The sequence below is a fragment of the Orbicella franksi genome, chromosome 2 (genome assembly GCF_964199315.1).
Source record: "Orbicella franksi chromosome 2, jaOrbFran1.1, whole genome shotgun sequence".
Taxonomy (NCBI): domain Eukaryota; kingdom Metazoa; phylum Cnidaria; class Anthozoa; order Scleractinia; family Merulinidae; genus Orbicella; species Orbicella franksi.
In genome coordinates, this window is record NC_138146.1 from 11,892,800 (window position 1) to 11,917,011 (window position 24,212).

The 24,212-nt window shown below is 38.5% G+C and overlaps 1 protein-coding gene and 1 pseudogene across 2 annotated transcripts in view; one reads left to right on the forward strand and one right to left on the reverse strand.

The window, feature by feature from the left end:
* The window catches only part of LOC145478003 (rhotekin-like), a 65,224-nt gene extending 47,124 nt beyond the window's left edge, over positions 1-18,100 (reverse strand). Inside the window, exons 1-6 of one of the 2 annotated variants that reach the window (XM_081455888.1) lie at positions 17,379-18,100; positions 14,445-14,653; positions 6,245-6,309; positions 5,708-5,761; positions 4,832-4,949; positions 3,099-3,307 (exon numbers count right to left, since the gene is read on the reverse strand). In XM_081455888.1, coding sequence (XP_081312014.1) covers positions 3,099-3,307; positions 4,832-4,949; positions 5,708-5,761; positions 6,245-6,309; positions 14,445-14,653; positions 17,379-17,540 — 817 coding nt within the window. In that variant the 5' untranslated portion in view covers positions 17,541-18,100. The other variant, XM_081455889.1, reaches the window with a different exon arrangement.
* Positions 1,509-2,192, forward strand: LOC145478004 (uncharacterized; annotated as a pseudogene).
* Positions 18,101-24,212: the final 6,112 nt, after the last annotated feature.

The window sequence follows — 24,212 nt, forward strand, 5'->3', positions numbered from 1 at the left end:
TTTGATTGGCACCCAGCCTCCTAGAAAAAGTCCATCTGATAAACCGCCTGCCCCTTTTTTCCTCCCCCTCTTCCACCCCCTCGCGGGCGACGTACTGCTCCAAGGCCTCAATTTGTAGATCAATAAGCCAGGGGGGTGGCACGCCACACTATTACGAAAGGGGCTCTTAATAAAATGTTTCTTGTGGCGTGCTTGATACATCCCTTTTCTAAGATACCAGAAATGTTCAAAAGGTGCGCACCCACAGTAGTATATGTGGTATTTGACAAATACTGGAAAATTGTTGACGCCAAGGCGGTGAGGCGTCAACAATTTTGCCAGTATTTGTAGAATACCACATATATTACTTCTCTACAAGATTTTCACAGAGTGGACCAGAGGCTGGCACACCAAACCTTATCAAGCCTGCCTCAGCTGTTAGAGAGCTTGCTGGTGCACAAAGCACCCACAGCATAAAGCCCCATTCTCCAACCTACCAGTCAGGCCCTGAGAACAGACCCAATATCCTAAGTTGCAGCATTTCAATCTAGTTGGTACGACGACGACATCACCATAAACACACCCTAGCCACACTAGGGTGTGCACACCAATGTACAGTCCGACTTATGGTAACCGGCTGAGTTCTTAGCTAGTGGGTTTTCATGTGATGACATACTCCCTGTCCGCCTTGGCCTATCAGCCACGGATAAATTATTCTAAAATCTTGCACTTTGCACTGAATTCCGTATACTAGATGGCTTTATAAAAAGCGGAGAAGGATTTCAGTATGTTGCAATGGTGTATTTATTCATAAGCATTGCGAATCTATTTCCAAAAAAATAAACTAAGCAAAGTGACAAGGCTGCCATTTCTCAGCATTTCTGGGCCAATCGCTGATAGGTCAAATTTCATATCTGATTTGTAAAGAAATGCAGGTGCGTTTAAAAAATGGAAAATACATCAACCTGAAATGTGTAAAATATCAGGTAAACATGTTGCAAAATAGGTTTGATTACACATGTGGCTGAAGGCCCCCGTAAATTGCAATATAAAACAGTGTCTGTAAAATTTAGTTTTTTTATGTAATGTTTACTGCTCGTTAATTCAATAAATTTATTTGGTGAAATCTGAAAACGGTAAGTTTGTCAAAAATCAATTAATTTGCTCTCAATCTTAACCAAGCTGTAATTTCCCTGCAAAAGTTGATAGTTTTAATATTCCAAATGTGCGGAAGAATCAAAAGCGGAAAAGTTGATTTCTAGTACTTCACTGGCCTTGCTATTTGGACCAACATAAAAATAAGCATGATAAAGTAATATGCTCCATTAGTGTTAGTGCTAGTTGCCAGCAGAACCACCTTTCCAGTTCAAAATCAGAAGTCCCAGAAGTAGATGCTTGGATTCAAAAAGAAGATCTCAGGATGCTACGGCAGTCAATCAAAATATACATCGTAACATGCTGATGCCCTCAGCACGAAGCAGTGCTACTATGCCCCTCTCTACCCTGCACACCAGAAAAATAATAGGCAGATGAAAGTATGGCCGCTTGACAAATATGCCTCCACTACATTCACAGAGATTAACATTGACCCAACTGGTCAACCAAATGCAAGTCATACTCCTCCTACACCCCTACAATGACAGCAGCGAGTATATGACGATCTCCTTTGTGATGAAGCTCTTGGCATCAATGACCTTGTGCCATATGGCAAACCTGGTGCCACCACATGGTGATCACACAAAAGCATGATGGCTCCTTGTCGCACTGTTGATCTCTCACTGCTCAACAAGCATGGTCAACAGGAGACCTTTGCTATGGAGTCTTCCTTTGGTCTTGCAGAATGCATCAGACAGTCACAGATGCTTCGAACAGCTACCACAGTGTTCCATTGTGCCCATCAGATCACCCCTGACCACTTTTATCTTGATGTTTGGCCGCTAGCAGTACACAGGAGCACCACATTAGGGTTCCTCTCATCAGGAGACAGCTCCAATTGCTACTTTCGATGCTGTTCTATCAACCTTTGAGCATAAGAAGATTGTGTTGATGATGCCACACACTGTGACTCTGACCTGGAACAGCACTGTTGGAGAACATTCAGCTTGCCCACACTCATCGGTCAGGCCGGTATTGCAATAAACTTTATGGTTATGGTGGTTCTGGTTTTTAAACTTTGCAATAAGTTGCTCCTTATCATTTTTATCGCAATTTGAGGAAAAAAAGTGGGGGTCACCAAGGTCATTTTTGAGTTATAAGCACTTAAAGCTTAAATTAAGGTGTTTTTAAGAGATTGTATTGTTGGTATGGCAACCCGTTTTATAAAAAGGATGACAGCAACTTGCAAAGCAATGATTAGGCATTTTTTTTTGTGTACAACCATTATTGTATCATCACTTGTTAAAGAGGAGTAGTATTCATCCTTCAAAGTAGTGCTGTTGCAAAAGTGCTGGAAACTGTTGCCAGCCTCCTAAACAAGACTTTGAGTTACAGAATGCCGGCTGAGGATCACAGGCCAAACCCACCAACCCTTCAAAGTCTTTGAATACTGATCAGTGCATGCCAAAGCTATCTCATGTGATCTGCTAGCATTCTGAAACTCAATCAGCTAGATTTCAACATGCAGGTAGGCCTTGTTTAATTTCTAAAATAAAGCACAATTGCTGCAGAAAAAATTACAAGCAAGCCTGTTTTCAGGAAGATAACAACAAAGAAATTGGTGGAAAGCAATGAAGAATTGCAACATACTCCTGAAATCTGCAAATGTTAGCAGGATTCTTGGCTCATATAGGGCCCAGTTTTGTGTTAGTAGTATGTCAGTCATTGCATGTGATCGGCACTGGGGGCACCTCAGTTGTTTGTCAGCAATGTGTCAGTCAAAGCAAATAAACACTTCTGCTGATAATTATATAACTCAATTGCAATAGTTGTTTCTCAAACATATGAACTGTGCTGGCAGATACTTGCAGTGTAGTTGACCAATGCTTTAGTTGGGTTACAGCAGTATGTCTCCATGCACATATACAACTGCTAATTAATTTGATACTTTATCTTTTTTAAGGAGTACCACTTAAAAAGAATACAATTTAATTTCACATTAAGCAGTCTTTTAGCCATCTTACCAGTCTTGAGGTCATGTGATTTTATGTCTTCATGTAAGTGATCCACTGTTAACTGAGTGTGCCCTGCAAGTATAAATTTGGGAACTTCATGCCCTGATGGAGTTCTCCTTAGGGGTCTCATTAAACCAGAAGCTCTGTTCGCTGCATTATCTGATGACACCGAGTAGTAAATCTCCATGTCCAACTTGAAGTCATGACTCACATTTTCACTGAAAATGTATGAAATAAAAGAGCAACTATTACTATATGTATATATGTGCACTCATATGATCACAAGTGCAAGTTGGATCAAATAATCACAAGCCTTAATAAGGTATATATAAGTACAGTAATATAAGTCCCTCAAAATGTCACAACCAGCTGATGAAGTGCCTAGCCTGAAATGTAAGTCATCTCATGTCCTCAGCCTATTTCCCAGGCAAGAGACGCCTGAATTCTTAGTGTGATAATTTTGTCTGGTTATGTCATGTTCTAATTTTGGACAATTTTTCATAAATTTCTACATTCAAACAGACATCTTGCAATGCTGTTAATGCATGCTATCTATGCAGCAAGTTAGTGTGATTTGGCACAAGGATGTCCACTGTAAAGATATGGTGTTACTGTCAATTCATAACACAAGCTGAAATTTTGAACTTCAAACTGTGCACGAAGTTCATTGGCATATAATTGGTTCCAGTAGTTTTAATTTTAGGTATATCAGATAAGCTATATTGCAGTCTTCTAGAACTCTTAAAGAGATAGACTTTCAGTACATTGGACAAAGTTAAGCCTTTTTGTTGCCTAGAAACTGGAGTTGGAAGTGGCTAAAACAAGGGGAGAGTCTACCTTTCGTTAATAAAAAAAATTGTTTCTATTTAGCAAAGTGCTTTAGTGGCGATTTTTTTCTTCCCATTTCTCAAACGTTTATTCAAACAGACAACCTTTCATGTTTTTAAAGCTTTATTAAATGAAATTGTTTCTCAGATATGAAAGTTGAAATTCAGACACCTCAAACAAGTTAGATTTCTACAAGGAACATTTTTCACAACTGTCAATCAGCCAATTAGACAGCTGCACTTGTAAAAAGGCAATCACAGTAGTTCTTTTAAACATATTCACTTGCTAATCTTCAAAAATGTATTTTGCATTGAGGCCACTGTGATTTTGACTTTGCTTTTTTTCTCTCAGCCCCACTCTGACCTGAAAATAACATGACAACAAAAGAAAATAGAAAAGCCGCTGCAAGAAATTGGCAATTTTCATGAAAAGAAATGCTTGGTGTGTTTGAATGGTTTTAATAAGGGGAGCAATCTAAGTAGTTTTTGAAAGAAATAACCATCTTATCATGGGCTGGCAAGAGTGTTTTGTGGTACAAAGGGGAGGGGAAGGTTGACCAATTAGTTCTGGCTGCAATCGTGACTACCAAAGTTCAAACTTATCTGAGTGACATAAAACTTGGCAAGCGGCTGCAACATGACACATTCTTTATATCGAGGTAAAGAAACTGGCATTGTTCTGCATATTTAGCATTTTTTTGCCTTTCCCTCACATTTGGAAGTCGAGAAACCACAAATTACAAATATGAAAGAAAATTTGTAAAAAAAAATCAAAATTGAGCCAATTTCAACCTTTTTTGCACAAAATAAAAGCTACAGTACTGGTTTTACATGTTATGCATGGAGACTTTTGCTTGTGCGCATCGTTTGTAATGAAATACCACTGACTAAAACTTCAAGACTTCAAACACTTACAAGACAATAATGTTGTCGAAGGAAATATCTGTTTCTGACTCGTCAGTTTCTACAAGAGCTGTGTCCAGCACTTGACCATCAAGCTTTAACAAGCAGAACACATAGTAAATATGTTGCTCTACAATTTTGGAGAGACACAAAAAAATACAGTCAGTAAGGTATGACTATGTTTAGTTCGATAATGATAAATAGCCACCAGCTAGTGGTTGTCATAAAAACCAAGGCCCTAAGACCTTGAAAACTGAGAACCCAGAGACACCATGGTTGTGATGACACAAATTAAAGACTTTTGGTGAACAACTGATGTGTTATAAGATCTTTTTTCCTTTTTTAGACTGATATTTATTTCACTCACACTTCATTACATTACAAAAAATTACTATTGCGCTGCACAACAACAAAACTTAATGACATGAATTATGTTACTGCACCACCGTCATTGTACATTATTGTGATTACAATAAGGAAAAAGTACAAATAAAAAAAGGTACAAAAGAAGAAAAAGAAAAAAAATCTTAGTGACATTAACATATCAGGTTTTTTTTTATTTCAGTTTTATATCAGACAAAACCAAAGTCATTTATTGTAAATCATGCGATACTGATAAAGATACTGGCTCAAAATAAATGTTTCCCACACCATTAGAAAAAAATGTTGGCCTGCAGTACCAAGAGCATCCAGAAATGACCTATCTTCAGAGGTATTATTTTGGATGCCCACTTTAGGAAAGTTTTGTATCAAGTATTTTCCATACATGTATGTATTTTTAAAGAAACTTTCAACTGACATTTTGATACATGTACATCAAGGATAAACTGATGCATGACCCTTATTGATACATTACAGTGCTGCTGGATTTTGGGGTGAAACACAGACCTGTCTTGGTTTTATTGTGATCATCTTGGGTCCACATCAAAGGAACACGAATGTCTAAGGAAAGAATTAACCCACAAACTTAGCCACATATAACCCAAGTATGAGCTAATCAGGGAAGATGAAATAGCAAAGTATAATTATATCTAATCATCAATGGTACCTATCAACCATCCTCAAAGACCCAGCAGCAGTTAGTAGGGTGAGGGAAAATCAAAAAGGTGGGGAAAAATTGGCAAAGAAATGTTGGAAAGAAAGCAAGGAGCCACGGGGGACAAAGTCTTACTGCACCATTTCCTAACAGCTCTATGAAAGCTGTCTTCTGATTGGGCAGAAAAAATCCTTTGAATAATTCTGTTCAATCAGTTGCCAGCGGGTTTACAGTACCTTCTCTTGGTGTCCTAATACAATGTCTACACAATTTAAGCTAATCCATTCGTTGTATTTGTCTCATTTTTTTTTAATGTAAGTGGGCTTCCATAGTAAGCCGCACAATTAAAACTGACTAAAAAAGTTAGGCTTACCGGTAAGAAGAATTACCTGAAAGTGAAAGTTTTCCTTTACAAGGTGCTTCATTATCATCCAAGTCAAATGGGCAAGTTGAACTAGAGAAAAATATTCAAACAACTATCATTTGAAGCCACCTGTAGTAATAAGTTAGAGTGTACATGTACATATCTGGTAAACTGCATTGAAATACAGTCATTAATAATGGTAATAGGACTGAGTGGAGTCCAATTTGGTCTGTAATCATACAAGTGATTAACAAAATCGGACGACTGCGAAGCAGGAGTTCGATTTGTTAATCACAAGTATGATTACAGACTGAATTGGACGACATAATGTCCTGTTACCAATTAATCAAAAGTATGACAAAATTTGAGAAACGAACAAACCATCAACTGAGTGCTGAACGATTAAACATCGTTATGAATGCTGAAAAACACAGCAGTTAACTCAACAAAGTGCATCGCAACAATGCTCGCAAAATGATGCGTACTGTCCAATTACAAGCATGACGCATACACTGTTCAATTAATGCTCAAATTGGGCTGCTGATAGCCAATCACGTTCGAGAATTTTGTTATAGTTTTGATTATAACCTTTATAGGGTAATGGGAAGTAAATTTTGCTAAGATGACTTCGTTTGTTTCGTATTTCCTATGTTATTCGTATGTCCTATATGTTATTTCCATTGTTGTAATTAGTTGTTCCACTCTCAGTGTATTATGTTTGTTACCTTTATCCTAGAAACCACTGGCAACATCATGTGAAATTAAGTTAAGAATTCGAGTTGTTTGCAATTGTATTAAACTTCTTTACAACATAAATTATTGCCGGTGTGTTGGTTACAGGAACCCTCGCCTGGGAAAAGTTTAATGCAAGCAGCAAGGTTGTGTTTGCACTGTGACAAGTTTGGTGGGCTAAAGTGTGAAATTCATCCAAGTAATGCTCAAGAAAAACAACCCTGTAATTAAGCTTTATGGTCCACTACAATAAATCTGCAAAGGTTGTGAAACTATAAGGTGCCAATCACAGGCCAAAAGGGAGGGCTAAATCAGTGAAAAAATTTCCCCATCCATTGCATTCCCATGAGAAAGCAGGGATCTGGGTGCACTGGCACAATAAAGTATGAACTCTTAACATAAAATTTTCCTAATAAGATCCCATTTGCCAGGCTGATGTTTCTTGGGTAGGATACCAGAGCAACTGATATGAAGACTGGAGTGGTGGGCTAAGGAAGGGACTGGCTAGTCCCTTTTGTCCAATTCATTCTGCAAGTAGGAGTCAGTAATGGAAGGCTGAAGCAGAGCTGAGGACATGCTACTTGCCACGGATTCTAAAGAGACAGACGAAGAATCAAACCCCAAATGGAAACCAACACATGAATGGTAATTTAACATATTCTACCATATCCTGGTCTAGGTAGCAATGCAACTCTAATTCCAACTTCTCCACTTTGATGGGTGAGAAAACAGCCAGAGGGTGCACTGGAGAAAAGAAAGGGAAGGATCCTGGTGAGGAGGAATGGAGGGAAGAGCGGCTTGCTTGGGAAGGCTGTGGGCATGCAAATATGGAGTGAGAGGCATGAAGTGAGAGGTCGCCTCAGCCTATCATGGGACAAGTACTTGGGCCACCAGGTTGCCAAGACAGTGGATGAGAACAATTACGGATGGTTAATCCTGAATCTGACTGATGGCAGGCTGGGCAACTGGAATCTGAGGAACCGGATATTGAATAACTGAGACAAGGATGGTTGAAATGCTGGGAACTTGAACTTGAAGAACTAGACGTTCACCACCTGACAGCGTGGGCAATGGGAATATCGGTTAAACTTGGCTGACCAAACAGGGAGGACACACTGCATCAGCTTAAGGGCCCTCGACATCTACTCTCATTCAACCAGTGGCAAAACTACTAAACAGCAACTCCAAACAGCAACTAGCAGATATAGTCATATATGAAGGTGATGAACTCTGCATCAGCAGGATAGTAATGGATGACCTACCTGCCTACCTGATGCAGTAGCCCTGCCAATGGTACAGTTGGCTACAAAGTAGGACCAACAGCTACAGAAACATATCAGTTGCATACAGAAAGGCCACTTAACCAATGACCCTGAGCTCAGAGAGTACTGCCAGCTATTTCAGGAGCTTGCCTACTACTAAGCAGTACTATTACGAGGGGAACGGCTACTTATTCCAAACACAGAACTGACACCAAACACAGGGACCCTTCAACATGTGGTTGACATTGTACGTGAAGTGCACCAAGGATCAGTTACATGGAAGCACCTCCTTTGGTTCCCACAGCTTTACAAAATGGTAGACACAAAAGTCAAGAACTGCCTCGCCTGTCAAGCCACCACATGTTACCACTCGAGACGCACTAAAGCCAACTAAACTTCCCGATTGCCCCTGGCAGCATACATTGATATGGACTTTTGGGTGCCACTACCCAATGGAGAATACCTGCTTGTAATGATTGATGAATATACCAAAGTACCCAGAAGTAGAGTTCATCAACAGCACCAGCGTCAGAACTGTCATACCACACATCGACAGGGTTCCCTGAATCTGTCAAAACTGATGGAGGACCACCACTGGCAGCCACAAAACCAACTGTACATGAAGCGGGCTGGCTTCATAACCGTTGTTGCCAACCTGGAGGACCCTGAAGCTTTTTGTCTGGCTGAGAACTTTATGAAACCACTCAGCAAAGTGTGGCAAACTGCCCACATTGCAAGAAAGAATGCTAAACAAGAGAGATAAAAGTTCATTCTATGCCACATTTAAATATTACTGTAGTATTTTAAGTTGTAAAGCACTGTTGATCAGTAAATGTAAATAGCGTTCTAGAAGTTATTGTAAATTATTATTATTATTATTATTATTACATGGTGACACCACATACAACCACCAGCAAGGCCCCAGCTCCTGTTCAACCACAAATACACAGTGCATCTACCATAGCTATAGGTCCCAGTACAGACCCCTAAATACATCAACAAAATGCATAAGCCAAAGGAAGGCAAAAGGCCTACAAAGATTCCAAAGCAAATGTTAAGCCCCACAATATACAAGTCAATGACACGGTCCTGTTGCTCCAGCACCAGTCCAAGACCAAGTCATGGTATGACCCAGTACCATACCCAGATAACAGTTACCTGTGGTGACCAAGGGCTTATTGTACTTTGCAAAATGGTGCTTTGCAACACGAAACAAAACAATATAAAAATCTGCACTCTGTAATATGAAAAATCTGTTACGAAATGCAAAATGTGTACTTTGTGAGATGCAAAATCTGTACTTTGCGAAACGAAAACTATGTACTTTGCGAAACGAAATGTACTGTACAAAACGAAAAACCTGCATGTTGTGGAATGAAAAATCTGTACTTTCATGAAAAGTTGTTGAAGCATCTCCAAACCTTCCTGTCTCCAACAACATGACCATGACACACGTTTTTTGTTGTGACCTACGAGGACGAGTTCTTCATCAGCCTCAATCATATTTAATTTGTTTCTTTGCATTTGTCAACGCATTTCTAAGATGGTGTTTCAAAAACTCAGACTTTCCCATGGAGGTTTTGAAAACTCAGACCCTAAAATCTCAAACCCGGCTTCTTGTATGATCAGCAAGGCAAATATAATCAGATTCTCATTTTCATTCCTATTTTTTTCATTCTTTATTTTCCCAGGCGATATCAGTGATTTTTAGTGCAGAGTGCACTATTGGGATGGTTTAGGGGGCTGCTGTTCGCTAGGTTCTGAAAAGAACTGTTATTGGTAACTGGTGTTTTGACAACTTGAGCAGAAGTCATCTTCAGCGTCAAGTGAATAGTGTTTGTCAGTCGATGGTGTTATAAATCTGCTCCGTTGAAAGTGATCGGTCAGTTTAGCCATTATGGTATTGGCTGTAAGACTCGTGTAAAGTTGTCATCAGTCATTGATTAGTTTTGATCCATCTATTTTAAGTCAAATCAGTTCTACTGTTAGTCAATTTGAGTTTGCCTGTTAGAGGTCCATTTGTTGGTTTTGTTTACAATGTCGATAAAGTCATTTGTAAGGTGCCGGTAGTTGTTGACATCGGCGTTTGTCCCAAGTTAGTGTACCAGCTTTCCAGAGTCAGTGGTTGAAAAAAGTTTGTAAATTAGGTTCTCATTGAAACACTTCTCAGTTGTATTAATCGGTATCGTTGTATATTAATTTGAAGTACTTTTATTGTCAACGGCAAAGGCAGCAACAGAATAAGACCACACTATTCTGTTACTCGACATGTCAGATGTAACTATCTAATAATTAGATTAGTTTTCGTTAGTTATGTCGGTTACACCCGTGGCCATCTGTTCGTATGCGTTGATGGACATAGAAGCAAGACCTCGTCAGTACTCAATCACTATGATAATAGACATGCAGGCAGGATTCCGGATGACCTTCGCAATTGTTTTAGCGTGTTGAAAAAATGCCACAACAAGTTTGATTGTCTCATTAATGAGATGTTACTCATTAAACAATTACGACCGTGTTTAAATGTACAATCAGACTCAGTTCGCGCTAAAGTCTTTGTCTAACTTATGCAAATTAGAAACTCTGAACTCTTACTCTTGAAATCGCATATTTAATTAGTTTCCCTTGACAATGGCGCCAAGATGTCACCGAAACGTCGGATTTATCTATCGTTAGTTTTTGCCTGTATATGTTTATCTAAATCATTGTTGATTAGTTTTTGTTTATCCTTGAAATGACAATTTTTTTTTTCACTAGATATTTAACTTTATACCAGTTTTCTCCAGAAATGAAGAAAAAGCACATCCCCCTATGTTTTCGAGAAAACAAGAGTTTCATGTTGTATACCTATATGAGGAAAACAAAAGTATCAAGTTACAGACATTGGTGTGAAAAGTAAAATGGTCATGTTTGCTGGTCAACATATTGTTGAATTTAACTCATTTCATAACAAGACCCAATTTAGCATAGTCTTACTCCCTTACCAGCAATGATCATAGTTTTTTCGGTTTTGATATTCAATGAAACCCCTTCAAATAACCAGACACATGAAAAGCTGTGTTAATTTTGTAAGACCCTATGAAATCTAAAGAGTTTGGGACGTTTCCTTGTCACATTACCCTTCCCAACGCCTGAGAGTTTTTTTGGTTACAAGAAGTCAGTTAGAGAAAACGTTTTGTCACTTTATGGGAAACATAAGTTAACCTTTTTGAACTGCGCAAGGAATCTGTTTCAAATTGAAAGAACCACTGTGTTGCCTCCTAGTCTGATCTACTTAATGTATGGTTTAACTTGCCATCGTGGAGGTTCCATGCCACAAACCTTTAAGAAAATCTCTGTTAAAAATCCCAGTTTTTAAGAATTGCCATTAATGGCAGATATCAAAATGCCGCTGAAGACACTAAGAAAAGAGACCTCCAAACATTTATATCAAGTTAAAGTTTCCGGACGTGCCGCTAGATTGGCTTCTTGTTTGTTTGTTCTGACCGTGTGAACAAGAGTCACTGGTTTGTCAGTTTTAATTGCAACCACTAGTGCGTGAAAAACAAAAGTATCAAGTTACCATTTGAAGCTAACAAATAAAAATATCTTGTTACATTTACCTGCAAAAAAAACAGATTTCAAAATTCAGCAGTGTTCTCATTCATAACTAGCCATCTGTAATGTCTTTGGTTTTGACCAAGAAAACCACTTCAAATGAGTGTCAGTATCGATTCCAAGGAACATTTCAATGAGAAGACAGTGTTGCTCTGTGAACAGCGTTACTTAATTGAAACTGAAAAATTTTGCACAAACATAAATGGTTTGGACTTAATTCTTTTTTCATGAACTGCACGTCATGCAAAATAATAATATTGATGGGAGCCTGGCGAATACCATCACGGACGAAAGCCCCCTCACTATCCCAATAGTGTATTTTGCACTAAAAACAATCGTTCCTGTCCTAGAATTCACCAAGTTACCGAGCGGGTAAGACTCGTTTCATTCGAAATTTCCCAGGGTAAAGCCTTGATGACATGTTAGTGTATTCCAAAGACTATGATTCTTTGGCTGATTATCGAATTCTGAACTCTTTTGAAACTGATCCATAAAGTCCTGGGCTCAACCATAGTAAATGAAGCATCGGAAATGTCAGAAGAATACCTGTTTCTATTTGTAGAAAAACAAAGATGGCCATTCTAAAATCAGGATGAAATCTCCACACACATGATTCACCTTAACAAGCGGCAATTTGATTGGTTGTTTATAGCAGCTCCAATCTGATTGGTGTGAAATACATACATCTCTCACTGATACAATGATCCATGTTAACAAACCTCAGACCCACCAACTAAGAGGTATTTTTTTTACAAAAAAAAATAACTCAAATATATACCTATATGGTTTTGCAAACTCATGCTATCCTTGTGGTGCTATTCTCTTAAGAACAAAAGCAATTTGCTCCAAACGCATGCGCAGATTAGTTAGTGTCAAAGTCGACTACATGTTAGGTGAAAGATACATTTCATGCAGGACTACCCATGAACGTTGAGTGCTTTTCGTTGTTGTAGAACATAACATGTAAGACATATGCATTCTAGCATAGCTAGTGTGATAAACTCAGCTCTCGAGTTCAGAGGCACCCTTTTTTTATCTTTTGTAATGAGAGATACCACACTCTCATTTTGGCCGGGGATAGCAGGTATATTTCAGGTAATGTCAGTTCTCCTTTTTTTAGTGATAAGAACGCTACTGTGACTGCATGTCTTCTGGACTCTTCCCTAGCTTGATTCAAGGAATGTTGTCTGCTGTTTCATAACTATAGTGTGTTTGCCAGGCTTCAAATAAAGAATAGAAAAATTGGTTCTCCTTAGCAGCTTGTTTGTTTCCTCTTCTATGAAAGAGAGCCAAAAGTTCATATTCAGCTGAAACTTTCCCGCATTAGTCACAAGTAAAACTAGTAAATTTGTGACATAAGAAACTTTGTTATTATTGCTACAGACTCTGTGGTACTTACTGAAACCGCCAATTCATTTCATCAGTCAATGAGATGACTCGCTCACCAATGTGGGATATAATTTCGGTCAAATGAAGATCTCTACCTTCAATACTTCTCGTTGAAACGTTCCTCAGATGTATTACTTGTTGCATTGTGTATTAGTTTGACGTGGTTTTATTGTTAACATCAAAGCTGGCCACAGAATAAGAACGCACTATTCCGTGACTCGACATGACTATTTGATAATTTGATAAGTTCTCGTAAAATTTGCGTTTTGAATAAAACAAAATGGTTCCTCTTTGACCTTTCAGCAGATATTTCACTTTTATATTCCATTTATCTCATGCAATGAGTAAAAAAGAATACACGTCTTTCTTTTATTTTCTTGGAGACAAAGCTATCTTGTTGCATTCATTGGTGAGGAAAACAAAAGTATCAAATTACAAACGTTGGCATAAAAAGTAAAATTGTCACATTTGCTACAAAATGAACGAAACTCAACATTAAATACCACAATAAATTTAAAACCATCTTGACAAACAGTAATTGTAAGTTATTTTAGGGCCTTGAAAGAAAACACAAACATGAAACATACACACTGCTAAGATTATGTTAAGATTATTAATTTGAAGCTTGAGCAATGCCCACATTAGTCGTCTTTGGGAGTTAAATTCAAATTTTCCAACGATCATCCCTGACCTTATCATATGGGAGTTCTCACCCCCCCCCCCCCCCGCCCGTTCCATGATTCCAAATGTCTAACAGGAAGTGACCCAGTGAAGGAGTGATGGAGTGAAATCATCCCACCACTACAACTTTATATTTTCCAAGTTTAGAAATGAACGTTATATACATCACTGTAGCCCTTATTTCAAACAAACTTAATACCAGTACCCTTTTAAAGAAGTGGTCTAGTTTCATAAATTACAGAATGCATGTAGTACATAGTCACATTGGTATTCTACTGGAGAGGCAACTCATTTATTCCTGTCCCAATCAAATTTTCATGTTCTGTTAATTAAATGTACATCTTTGCTGTCAAGCTTGAAGTGAAGTGATATCTTTTAGCCTTACTGGATGAAAAGATCTTCATCTCTTTAGCTTTTCTTTCACTCCTTAGAAAAGCAAACTAAACAGTACAAAATTCACCATGATGTGGTTATTCCCCTAACTCGTCAATGTGTACAGACACACATCCCAAATTTAGTGGCAGTGTTCAACTAAAACAATTAAGACACTACAGTGTACTGTACCTTGATCCTTTTCGTCTCATCACTGATTTTGCTCTGTGTCTTTGTAGCAGCCCCATTAGTGCTAAGATGCGAGCATTTATTGTGAGAAGATTCTTAGATGCTTCAAGTGCCTGGACTTCTTCATGGCAAGCAGCCAACAACTTGACAATTCCATCTCGTATACATGCCTCATGGTCAATCTTTTCTTGAATTGCCGAGTCATCTAGTTCCTGAGGATCATACAAAAAGATTCCAACAGAGTTCGTGACCATGGCCTATTTTCTACTACAACAGGCCAGCAAGAGAGCTTGCCAAACAAGTAAAGCAGTGTAGGTTTCATAGCTTAATTCCTGTATGCTGTTTCCATTCTTGATTAGGAGAGTGTTTTAACTCCTTGTGGGTCAGAGGTGTGTGTGGTATTGATAAATGGGTAAAAGGTGTTTGTGGTATAAATAGTTCACTAGGCAGGTACATGTAGATAGGTAAGTAGATAGGTAGTAGGTCGGAGGGCAGGTAGCTATATAGGTAGGTACATAGCTAGGAGAGTATGGGGGTAGATACATACATACATATTCTGGATACATAGCTGGGTAGAACAATTTTTCAAGAGTGCTCGACATAAAAGGAGCGGTAACTTAGGGTTAGGTCATGATGTTACTCATCACTTTATTGCTACAGCTCTGTTTCCTATGGCCAAGAATGACCACACTCATCAGGTAACATTAGCAAATGACAGTTAACTGACAATGCAGGCCATATAATACGAATACAAAGGTATGTGTGTGCCATAGCGCACACCATTCCATTACTCACATGTTATGTTATTCGAAAGACCTTGAGATTAAATCTATTTCTGTGAGGACATGAACTTGCCAATTCATCTCTCTTGCATCTCTTACCAGCATAAAATTCTTTAGGATAACGTTGTCATGTGTCTTTTATTTATAGACAATTTTAAACATTTTTTTCTGTAATTTTTAAGAAGTTCACAGGATTGTGTTGATTCTTTAATAGCTTGTTGAATCAACAGTTACATGATGATATGAAGTGATTTTGGATTTGTTATTCACTTGAATGTATATTATTAAAACTAACATTCTTGACATGATTTGGCCTTGCATACTTGTATATTAATAATAATGAAAATGACATGACTTTTTTTGGCCTTTTTCTGATTTCACTTCAGCATAGAATTTTCACAGTAATTCATTTAGCTCAACCAGTATTACACAATTGAAGTCAACTTTCAGCTTTCAGTCGTCGCACCACTTCTTGAATTTTTTGATCACCCACGAAGTGGCTCTCATCCTATTTTCCGCCTGAGCTTTTGCTTCTAATTTGTCCAAAGGCTCCAGCCCCAAATCTGAGTTTTGACCGCTAATTTCTTCCATTACTTCAGTTTTCATCTGGCGACAATTCGGCGAGTGAAAAAACTGCAGTTGAAAACTAAAGTTTTGCAAGTAAATGGTTTTCCTCCATCAACACTACGCTTACTCTAATTGGTTAAAATCCATCAGATAATGAAGCAAGAATCAATCAGCTGTAGGGCTGACAATGCATTAGCGGCATGCTGTCAGTCATTTGCGGCCTGCTGAACACTTGCTTTTAAGAGGCAGAGTTTCTATTTGACCACGTATATTGATAGTAATGCTCATTTTTTTGCGCTTTAAGACCATTCAACGTATACGAGCCACATAAGTGGCAAAGATGTGGTAGTGATAAGATATTACATACCTACGGATCATGACAACACCCGAAATATACTTATTCAAATATCACTTCACTGCATCTTTGCAGTTCATCATATTTTCACAGGTTTAACAACTGAACATACGCTTATATTTTAATATCTGTAATTTGATCAAAGAAAATCAAAATACTCGCAAAATATTTCCTGAGAGAAAGACATAAATCACTTAAACTACTGACTGCAAAACTGGTAGTTTACACGAAAACAATATACCGGCCGGCGAAAAGATTTACAATATAAACAAGCAGTGCTGAAACGATCAAAAGGGCTTCTACGGGCTTCCAAGATCAACTTTGTCTAAAATAAAATCCCTTTCGAGATCGCAGCACAACCAGTAAGATGCGGACTATAAGCTTAACTGGAACTCAGACGAATTCACGACTAACGCATGGATAGCAAAATACTCTATGGTATACAAAATTCAACTTGCATCACAAAATGTGCATGGCGTGTTAAAAACACAAGAAGAACATGGAGCGTTTAAAACAAGCGCTTGGCGTTACAGCTACAACTGGATCGATAACCTTACCTTTTTCGTTTAATTCAGATATTCAGATATTGTGCGTCTTTGAGATCATCACACGAGTTCTCACGAACGCTTACGTGTCGAAAATCCACAACAACATGCGTCGATTTTTACCCAGCTTAACTTTTACAAACATAGCTTCAAAGTATGGGACTATCTTTTGAACCGGAAGTCCCAAAAACTTGTTCTTACAGGGGATTCACTTTACACAAAGCGATGTTTAACAATAACAATTTACAGACCACTTGAGCATAAAAACGGCTATTCAAGCGCGAAGAGCTTTGGAAAGAATCATTACCCTCTCGCACGAATGTCTTCGACAAAGGGTGAAGCAAAGAGTTTTTTTTTAGTACTGTTTCTAATAACCAAGTTTTTCTGTGATCCCTTGAGACCCCATGTCACGCGAATGAAGCGGATGTTCTTTTCATGCTTAATCGACCTAAACTGGCGACCCTGACACTTTTGAATTTTGGATTAGTCAAATACAACGTACACCAACTCTGGCGTTATTAATGAATTGTTTCTCTCTAAATATTTCAGCTTCAAATGCTATAAAAAAAGGTCACTTTCACGCATGAACCTGTCAAACGAGGTCGTCTTCATTCAAATATCGTTTTCGGTGTTCTCCAAATTAAAGCCCGCCCAAAAACTTTCAAACCAAAACTATATGTGAAATTACCTTTAAAGCGGCGGCATCCCATTTCTCAACAAACTCTGAGTTCATTCTTCTTCTCTTGCTCACCGAAGAACCGGGCTCTGTCTCATTTCGTTCGTACCGGTCGCGGCCCTTTCGATACTGTCTCTGCTTATCTAATTTATTACCTACCTCTCGGGTGGCCATGTTTTGTACATAAATTACCACCAGGTGCCCGCGATACCGGCATTCAGGAAGAAGCGGTGCTTCTCGAACTCTATCATCCCGACGGGGACCCCGACGGGGTCGACGGGGCCCGTCCCGACGATCGACGACGATCTCGACCAGGGAGAGGTGGCTGTCCTGATGATCATGGCCATCGTGACGTGAAGGAGAGCGAAGCGTGCAAATACTACGCACAAAATTTTCGAAAATGACGTCGCTACCTCTCGCAGAAACAACTTTTCCAAGCGGATTTCTCCGATTATGACTGGTCTTCAGTGTCACGCCATTCAAAACAGATCAAAATAAAAATCAAAACCGTGCAATAGATAAAGTTCAGAATCTGGGAATTGAAAGAAGGTAAATATGCAAAGACTCTCGCCAAGTTTCTGGTCACAGCAGTTTTTCTTATGCAAGATATGCGAGAAATTTTTAACCCAAATTTATAGAGATTTGTATGGAGAAGCCATGCTGGTGCCCATCCGTATGAGCACCAACATGGTAGACGGAAACCAATAGAAACATCTGTCACTGAGTTTTGCTGCAAAAGCTTGAATTTATCCCTCGAGGAACTCTAAAACATTAAAATAATACTTTTTTCCAAGACATGAACTGTTCAGATAGCCAAATTCCCCGAAATAAGTCACTTTTTTAACCATCATGACAGCTCTCTACGCTGTCATGTAAATGCCGCGTCGCGCAAAAGCTTAGAAATTCAAGCGTAGTGTATCACAAAACCAAGAACCCATTCGGAGCGAAAATTTGTATGCTTTCAGTTGCTCTTATATATCATTAAAGTAAAATCTCAGAAAGATCAATAGTTTTGTAGTTTGAATTTTAGTGACGTCATGTAAAAACCAGCTATTCCAGCTTCAAATGATATTGTATTTGAATCTCAAGGAATAATTATCATTGTTCTTTCTTGAGAGGTAAGTGGATTTTAATTATAACCGAAAAATCGTGCATAAGGTGTATTTTAAGTGTAATAGTCATCGCACTGTGTGCATGGGAAAAAAGTTTGACTATTCGCCCTGTAAAATTGCCTTTTTCAGTGATCGGTAACTTAAACAAACGTGAAACTTGGTCACAGAATAGCCTATACGTATAGGAAAACATTGTAATTGAAGATGATTTTGAGGAATCAGCAGTAAAAATGATCATTCCGTTTGAGTATTATACAAAATATTATGCTTATTATGCTTATGAATGAAATCTGCGATCTTATGCTCGGAGTACAGTGTGCTTTCACAAAACAAAAACCTTTTCACATATTCTGCTACGGGCCGAGCAAACAGAAATATTATACACATTGCTGGAAATGAGAACTTTTACGAACAAGAACTTTAAGCTTAATTATGCAAATACAGTGCGTTTACTGAAACCGGGACCACCCAGACAATGAAAACCAATCAGATGGCAGAACTGAAACAATAGATTCCAACGTTTTCAAACCCAGCCAATCAAATGTCCGGTTCAAAACAAGGAAATCTCAACTTGTTCGTTGTGATGCTTGCGCAATTAAACATAGGCACGCAAGGCGTGCAAGAGTTTTTTTTGTTGTGAAGTGTCCTAGATAGGAGCATTCATGGAGCTGTTTACAGTAATGATTTGGTTCATTTGACAAGTTTTTTGGTTGCGATGTACAGCAAAAAAGAAACTGGGAATTTATGATGTACATGCGATGTTACATCGGTCATGGTAAGATAGCTAAATAGAAAGCCATAAAATGTTTGACTGAACAAACTACAGTAACCTGACACGTCTCCAGATTAATGTAGATACCATACTATTTTCTATCAGGCAATTTGATTCGTTCTTTGATACAACCCACACTGTGATTTGTGTGACACGCGCACATGCATAAGTCCCTCACTCACCGATCACATAGCCCTTCCAACACCCAAGAGGAATTTTTGCTCAAAAATACTCATGTTAAATAAGAGACCTTTTCGCATTTTATACGAGTCGTAAGTTTCCCCTTTTTACACAACACAACACAACACAACACTACTTCACCGAAAATAGAAAGAAAGAGATTAAAAAAAACCTCTCTGACACGTTGAAAATCTGATTTAATTAAATTGCACTTTAACTTGGTGCCACGCAGTCTTCAAAGAACATTTAAGCAGTTTTCATACTTTTTACCTTTAAAAATATCGGACTGAAATGAATGTCATCAAATAAAACTATTAAACTGCTACTGCAGAGACGTAAAAACCGTCCTGAAATGAAACCTTCTTTTTTGTTTAATATCCTGGAAACAATAGTCGATAACTTATCCGCTCTAATTGAATTTACTCCCATATAAAAAAAAGTCTTAAGTTACCATTTGTAACTAAAGTTAGCAAACATCTCGTGGGAACAAGTGGTAACGATTCGTCAGTTCTAATTGAATTTACCTCCTTGTGAAAAACAAGAGTGTCAAATTACCCTTTGAAACTAAAAATAAAAATATCTTGTTATATTTGCATGCAACAAGAACAAAAGAATCGTTACCTGCACTTACTATTGTAAACGTTAGAACTCTTTCAAATCTAAATAGTCTCGTCTCCTCTAAAACATGTCCTAAGAACTAGAAGCGACGATTCGTGACCTCTAATTGAATTTACTCCTTGTGAAAACAAAAGTATCAAGTTACCTTCGTAACTAAAAATGAAAATATCTCGTTCAATTTGCATACTACTAACTCACGAACTGTTTCAAACCTCAAGGCTCATCTCGTTCGTAACTAAAATCCTCAGGCTAACCCACAGAAAATGTCGAATTAAACCCAATATATGAATACTTCCTCCTCTTTTATAGAAGAATAAATATGGCTGTTCTGAACTCTATCGGGATCAAATCTTCTCACATACCATTTACAACAAGAAATTTGACTGGCTGTTTGTAGTAGATCCAATCTGATTGGTGTGACATACATACATCTCTCGCTCACTCACTCACTCACTCACTCACTCACTCACTCACTCACTCACTCACTCACTCACTCATCCATTGACCCGTCCATAACATGCCTGACGCGCCGACTAACAAAAAAATAACTCAATAAATTGTTTAGCTCAAACCATTAGTAGTTTCGCGTGCTTGCGGATTTAAGAAGGATTATATGCTGTCCCACTTTTTAAGACTTAAGGTGATTCCCTAGTAAAAGAACCCCCCATAGATTAAACATAGGCACGCAAGACGTGCAAGAGTTATTTTTTTCTGTGAAGTTTTGTAGATAGAAGCATTCATGGTACAGTAATGATTTGGTTAATTTGACAAGTTTTTTTGGTTGCGATGTTACATCGGTCATGGTAAGATAGCTAAATAGTAAGCCATAAAATGTTTGACTGAACAAACTACAGTAATCTGACATGTCTCCAGATCAATGTAGTTATCATCTTATTTTCTAACGGGCAATTTGATTCGCTCTTTGATACAACCCGCACTGTGATTGCTGTGACACCCGCACATGCATAACTCCCTCGCTCACCGATCACATAACCCTTCCAACCCCCAAGAGAAATTTTTGCTCAAAAATACTCAAGTTAATTTAGAGACTTTTTCGCATTTTACACAAGTCGTAAGTTTACCTTTTTACACAACACAACACAACACAATTTCACCGAAAAAAGAAAGAAAGAGAAAAAAAAATCTCTGACACGTTGAAAGTCTGATTTAATTAAATGCACTTTAACTTGGTGCCACGCAGTCTTCAAAGAACATTTGAACAGTTTTCATACTTTTTCCCTTAAAAAATATCGGGCTGAAATGAATGTCATCAAATAAAACTATTAAACCGCTACTGCAGAGACGTAAAAACCGTCCAGAAACAAAACCTTCTTTTTTGTTTAATATCCTGGAAACAGTAGCCGATAACTTGTCAGCTCTAATTGAATTTACTCCCATATAAAAAACAAAAGTGTTAAGTTACCATTTGTTACTAAAGATAGCAAACATCTCGTGGGAAAGAGTGATGACGATTCGTCCGCTCTAATTGAATTTACTCCCTTGTGAAAAACAAGAGTGTCACATTACACTTTGCAACTAAAAACCAAAAATGTCTCGTTATATTTGCATGCAACAAGAACAAAACAATTGTTACCCGCACTTACTATTGTAAACGTTAGAACTGTTTCAAATCTAAAGTCTCGTCCCCTCTAAAGCAAGTCCTAAGAACTAGACGCGACGATTCGTGACCTCTAATTGAATTTACTCCTTGTGAAAAACAAAAGTATCAAGTTACCTTTGTAACTAAAAATAAAAATATCTCGTTGCATTTGCATACTACTAACTCACGAACTGTTTCAAACCTCAAGGCTCATCTCGTTCATTTAACTAAAATCCTCAGCCTAACCCACAGAAAATGTCGAAGTAAACCCAATATATGAATACTTCCTCCTCTTTTATAGAAGAATAAATATGGCCGTTCTGAACTCTATCGGGATCAAATCTTCTCACATACCATTTACCTTTACAACAAGAAATTTGATTGGCTGTTTATAGTAGATCCAATCTGATTGGTGTGACATACATACATCTCTCACTCACTCACTTACTCACTCACTCACTCACTCACTCACTCACCCATTGACCCGTCCATAACATACCCGACGCGCCGACTAAGAGGTATTTTTTTTACAAAAAAATAACTCAAAAATGAAACTTGGTATGCTGTTGTTCCAGGACAAGGAGATATTAAAAACGTAGTAAAACGAGGGGGTCACTGTGTTTGTTTTCACGCCACAACGCTGACAAATACGGTTTTTTAGGTGACTTTTGGTAATTTCCGCGCGCAACAAATAAGCTCGATTATTTTTCAATGTAGCGTGTTATATCACAGAGAGTTCGACTTTCTTTGATTGTTTATTCATCTACGTCCCGGAAAAAATGTCTTCAAATACCCTGCATTTTTTTATCCTTGAAAAGAAACATAATTTGGACATGCGCTGTTGGGCCCAACTCAAAGTCGTTTCGCCCCCGAAAAAAGTCGATTCGTCCCGACCAAAAGTCGATTCCCCTCGACCAAAAGTTAGTTCGCCCGAAGTTTTATTAACGCAAATTAGGGAATAGTTGGCGCCCAAATGTGTTTCATTTTCTATATTTCCTTCCTCAATATACCTATTGAGGGGCTTACGGTATTCAGGGAAACGAAACGAAACGAAACGAAAAGTTATTTATTACACATATATGCAAAAGTGCACCATGACACTATGGCACTAAGAATTATTCCCTTCCTTCAAACGCTGTCCTCGCTAGACACCTTGTTTCGCAAAATACCAATACCAGTCGTTTGGTAATCGACGAAACAAGGCTCGACAACTATTTTTTATTAGCGCTCTGCCTTCGAAAATTATTCTGTTCGATAAAGAAAATGCTGGCTTACAGAAGACGCGAGAAATTTTCAAAAACTGTTCTCGCTAGATGCCTTGCCTTTCGCAAAATATCAATACTGGTTGATTGGTAATCGACGAAACAAGGTTCGCCAACTATTTTTATATTTTCGACTTTTGTCCTGTCTAGTAGGGGTATCGAATGGTCCCATTCAATTGAAAAGTGCTCGCAAAATTTGGCCTTTGCTTGAATTGCTCGCAAAAATTAGATGAGTGCTCGCTTGCTCGTGCTCGCAAAGTGTTTGAACTGCTCGCATGCTTGGATTGTCGTTAGTATGTGCTAGACTGCTAGAAATTTTGTGAATCCTTAAGGTTAGTTTGGTAGCTTTAATTTTAGCTTTTTCTCGGTGGTGTGTTCACAACGTCAGGTTAGGGGCTTTAGATCTCCTTGAGTGTCCACCACCTGACTCACGTGAAGCTACATGATGTAATTTAGCATAGATTTGCTGGTGAAGCTAACTGCATGTCCATTCCTATCAGCGGATGTGACTTGGAAGATCTACCGAGTGCTGTTGTTAAAGATGTCTGGGCCCAAGCGAATATCATCCTGGAGAAGTACAACGTCATTCAACTCGAAAACTCCATTTCCTGTGTTACTGAACGCCATGAAAGTAACACTGTCAAGCAGACGGCCCCGATACTATATCGCTGCTGCTGTAAGCATTTTCTGTCAACGGATGGTTTTTGCCAACACGTGGTATTTGTAGCCGAGAAAATGAAACTGTTGGTTGAATTTGTGTCTCAAAACAGAGAAAACAAGGCATCGAAAGTTATGTTCAAGAAAGTCCGCACCAATGCAGGCGAAGAGCCTTGCAGCAAAAGAAGAAAAGGAAAAAAACAATGTTGAAGCAAGACCAGTCACAGAAGACCCAAAGGCCCCTCGTTACACGGAATACTACCACAATGACGAACTCTTTCATGCCACCTTTGCAAAAACTCATCCCCAGGCTGTTCTCATGCGACATTGGCTTTCCTCGTAGACTGCCAGCCCATGGCTCCATACGACCTTACCTTCGCAAACAAGGAACGTTGGAAGTACCCTGTAAAGGACGCCAAGGGAAAATTGTGGAAAAGAAGATTACTAAGACCAAATTAACCAATCGATTCTATTGTCTAAGCCCAGAATGCATCCTAAGACGTCATCTGTACTTCTGGAAAAGTCTGATTAAGATAGAGGATGAAGTTCAGAAGGAACTTAAGGAGAGCCACACGAAACCGCTGCTGGACACTTTCCAAGTCAACTTGTAGACCGGCAGTTATTATAAAATTCATGATCAGCGTA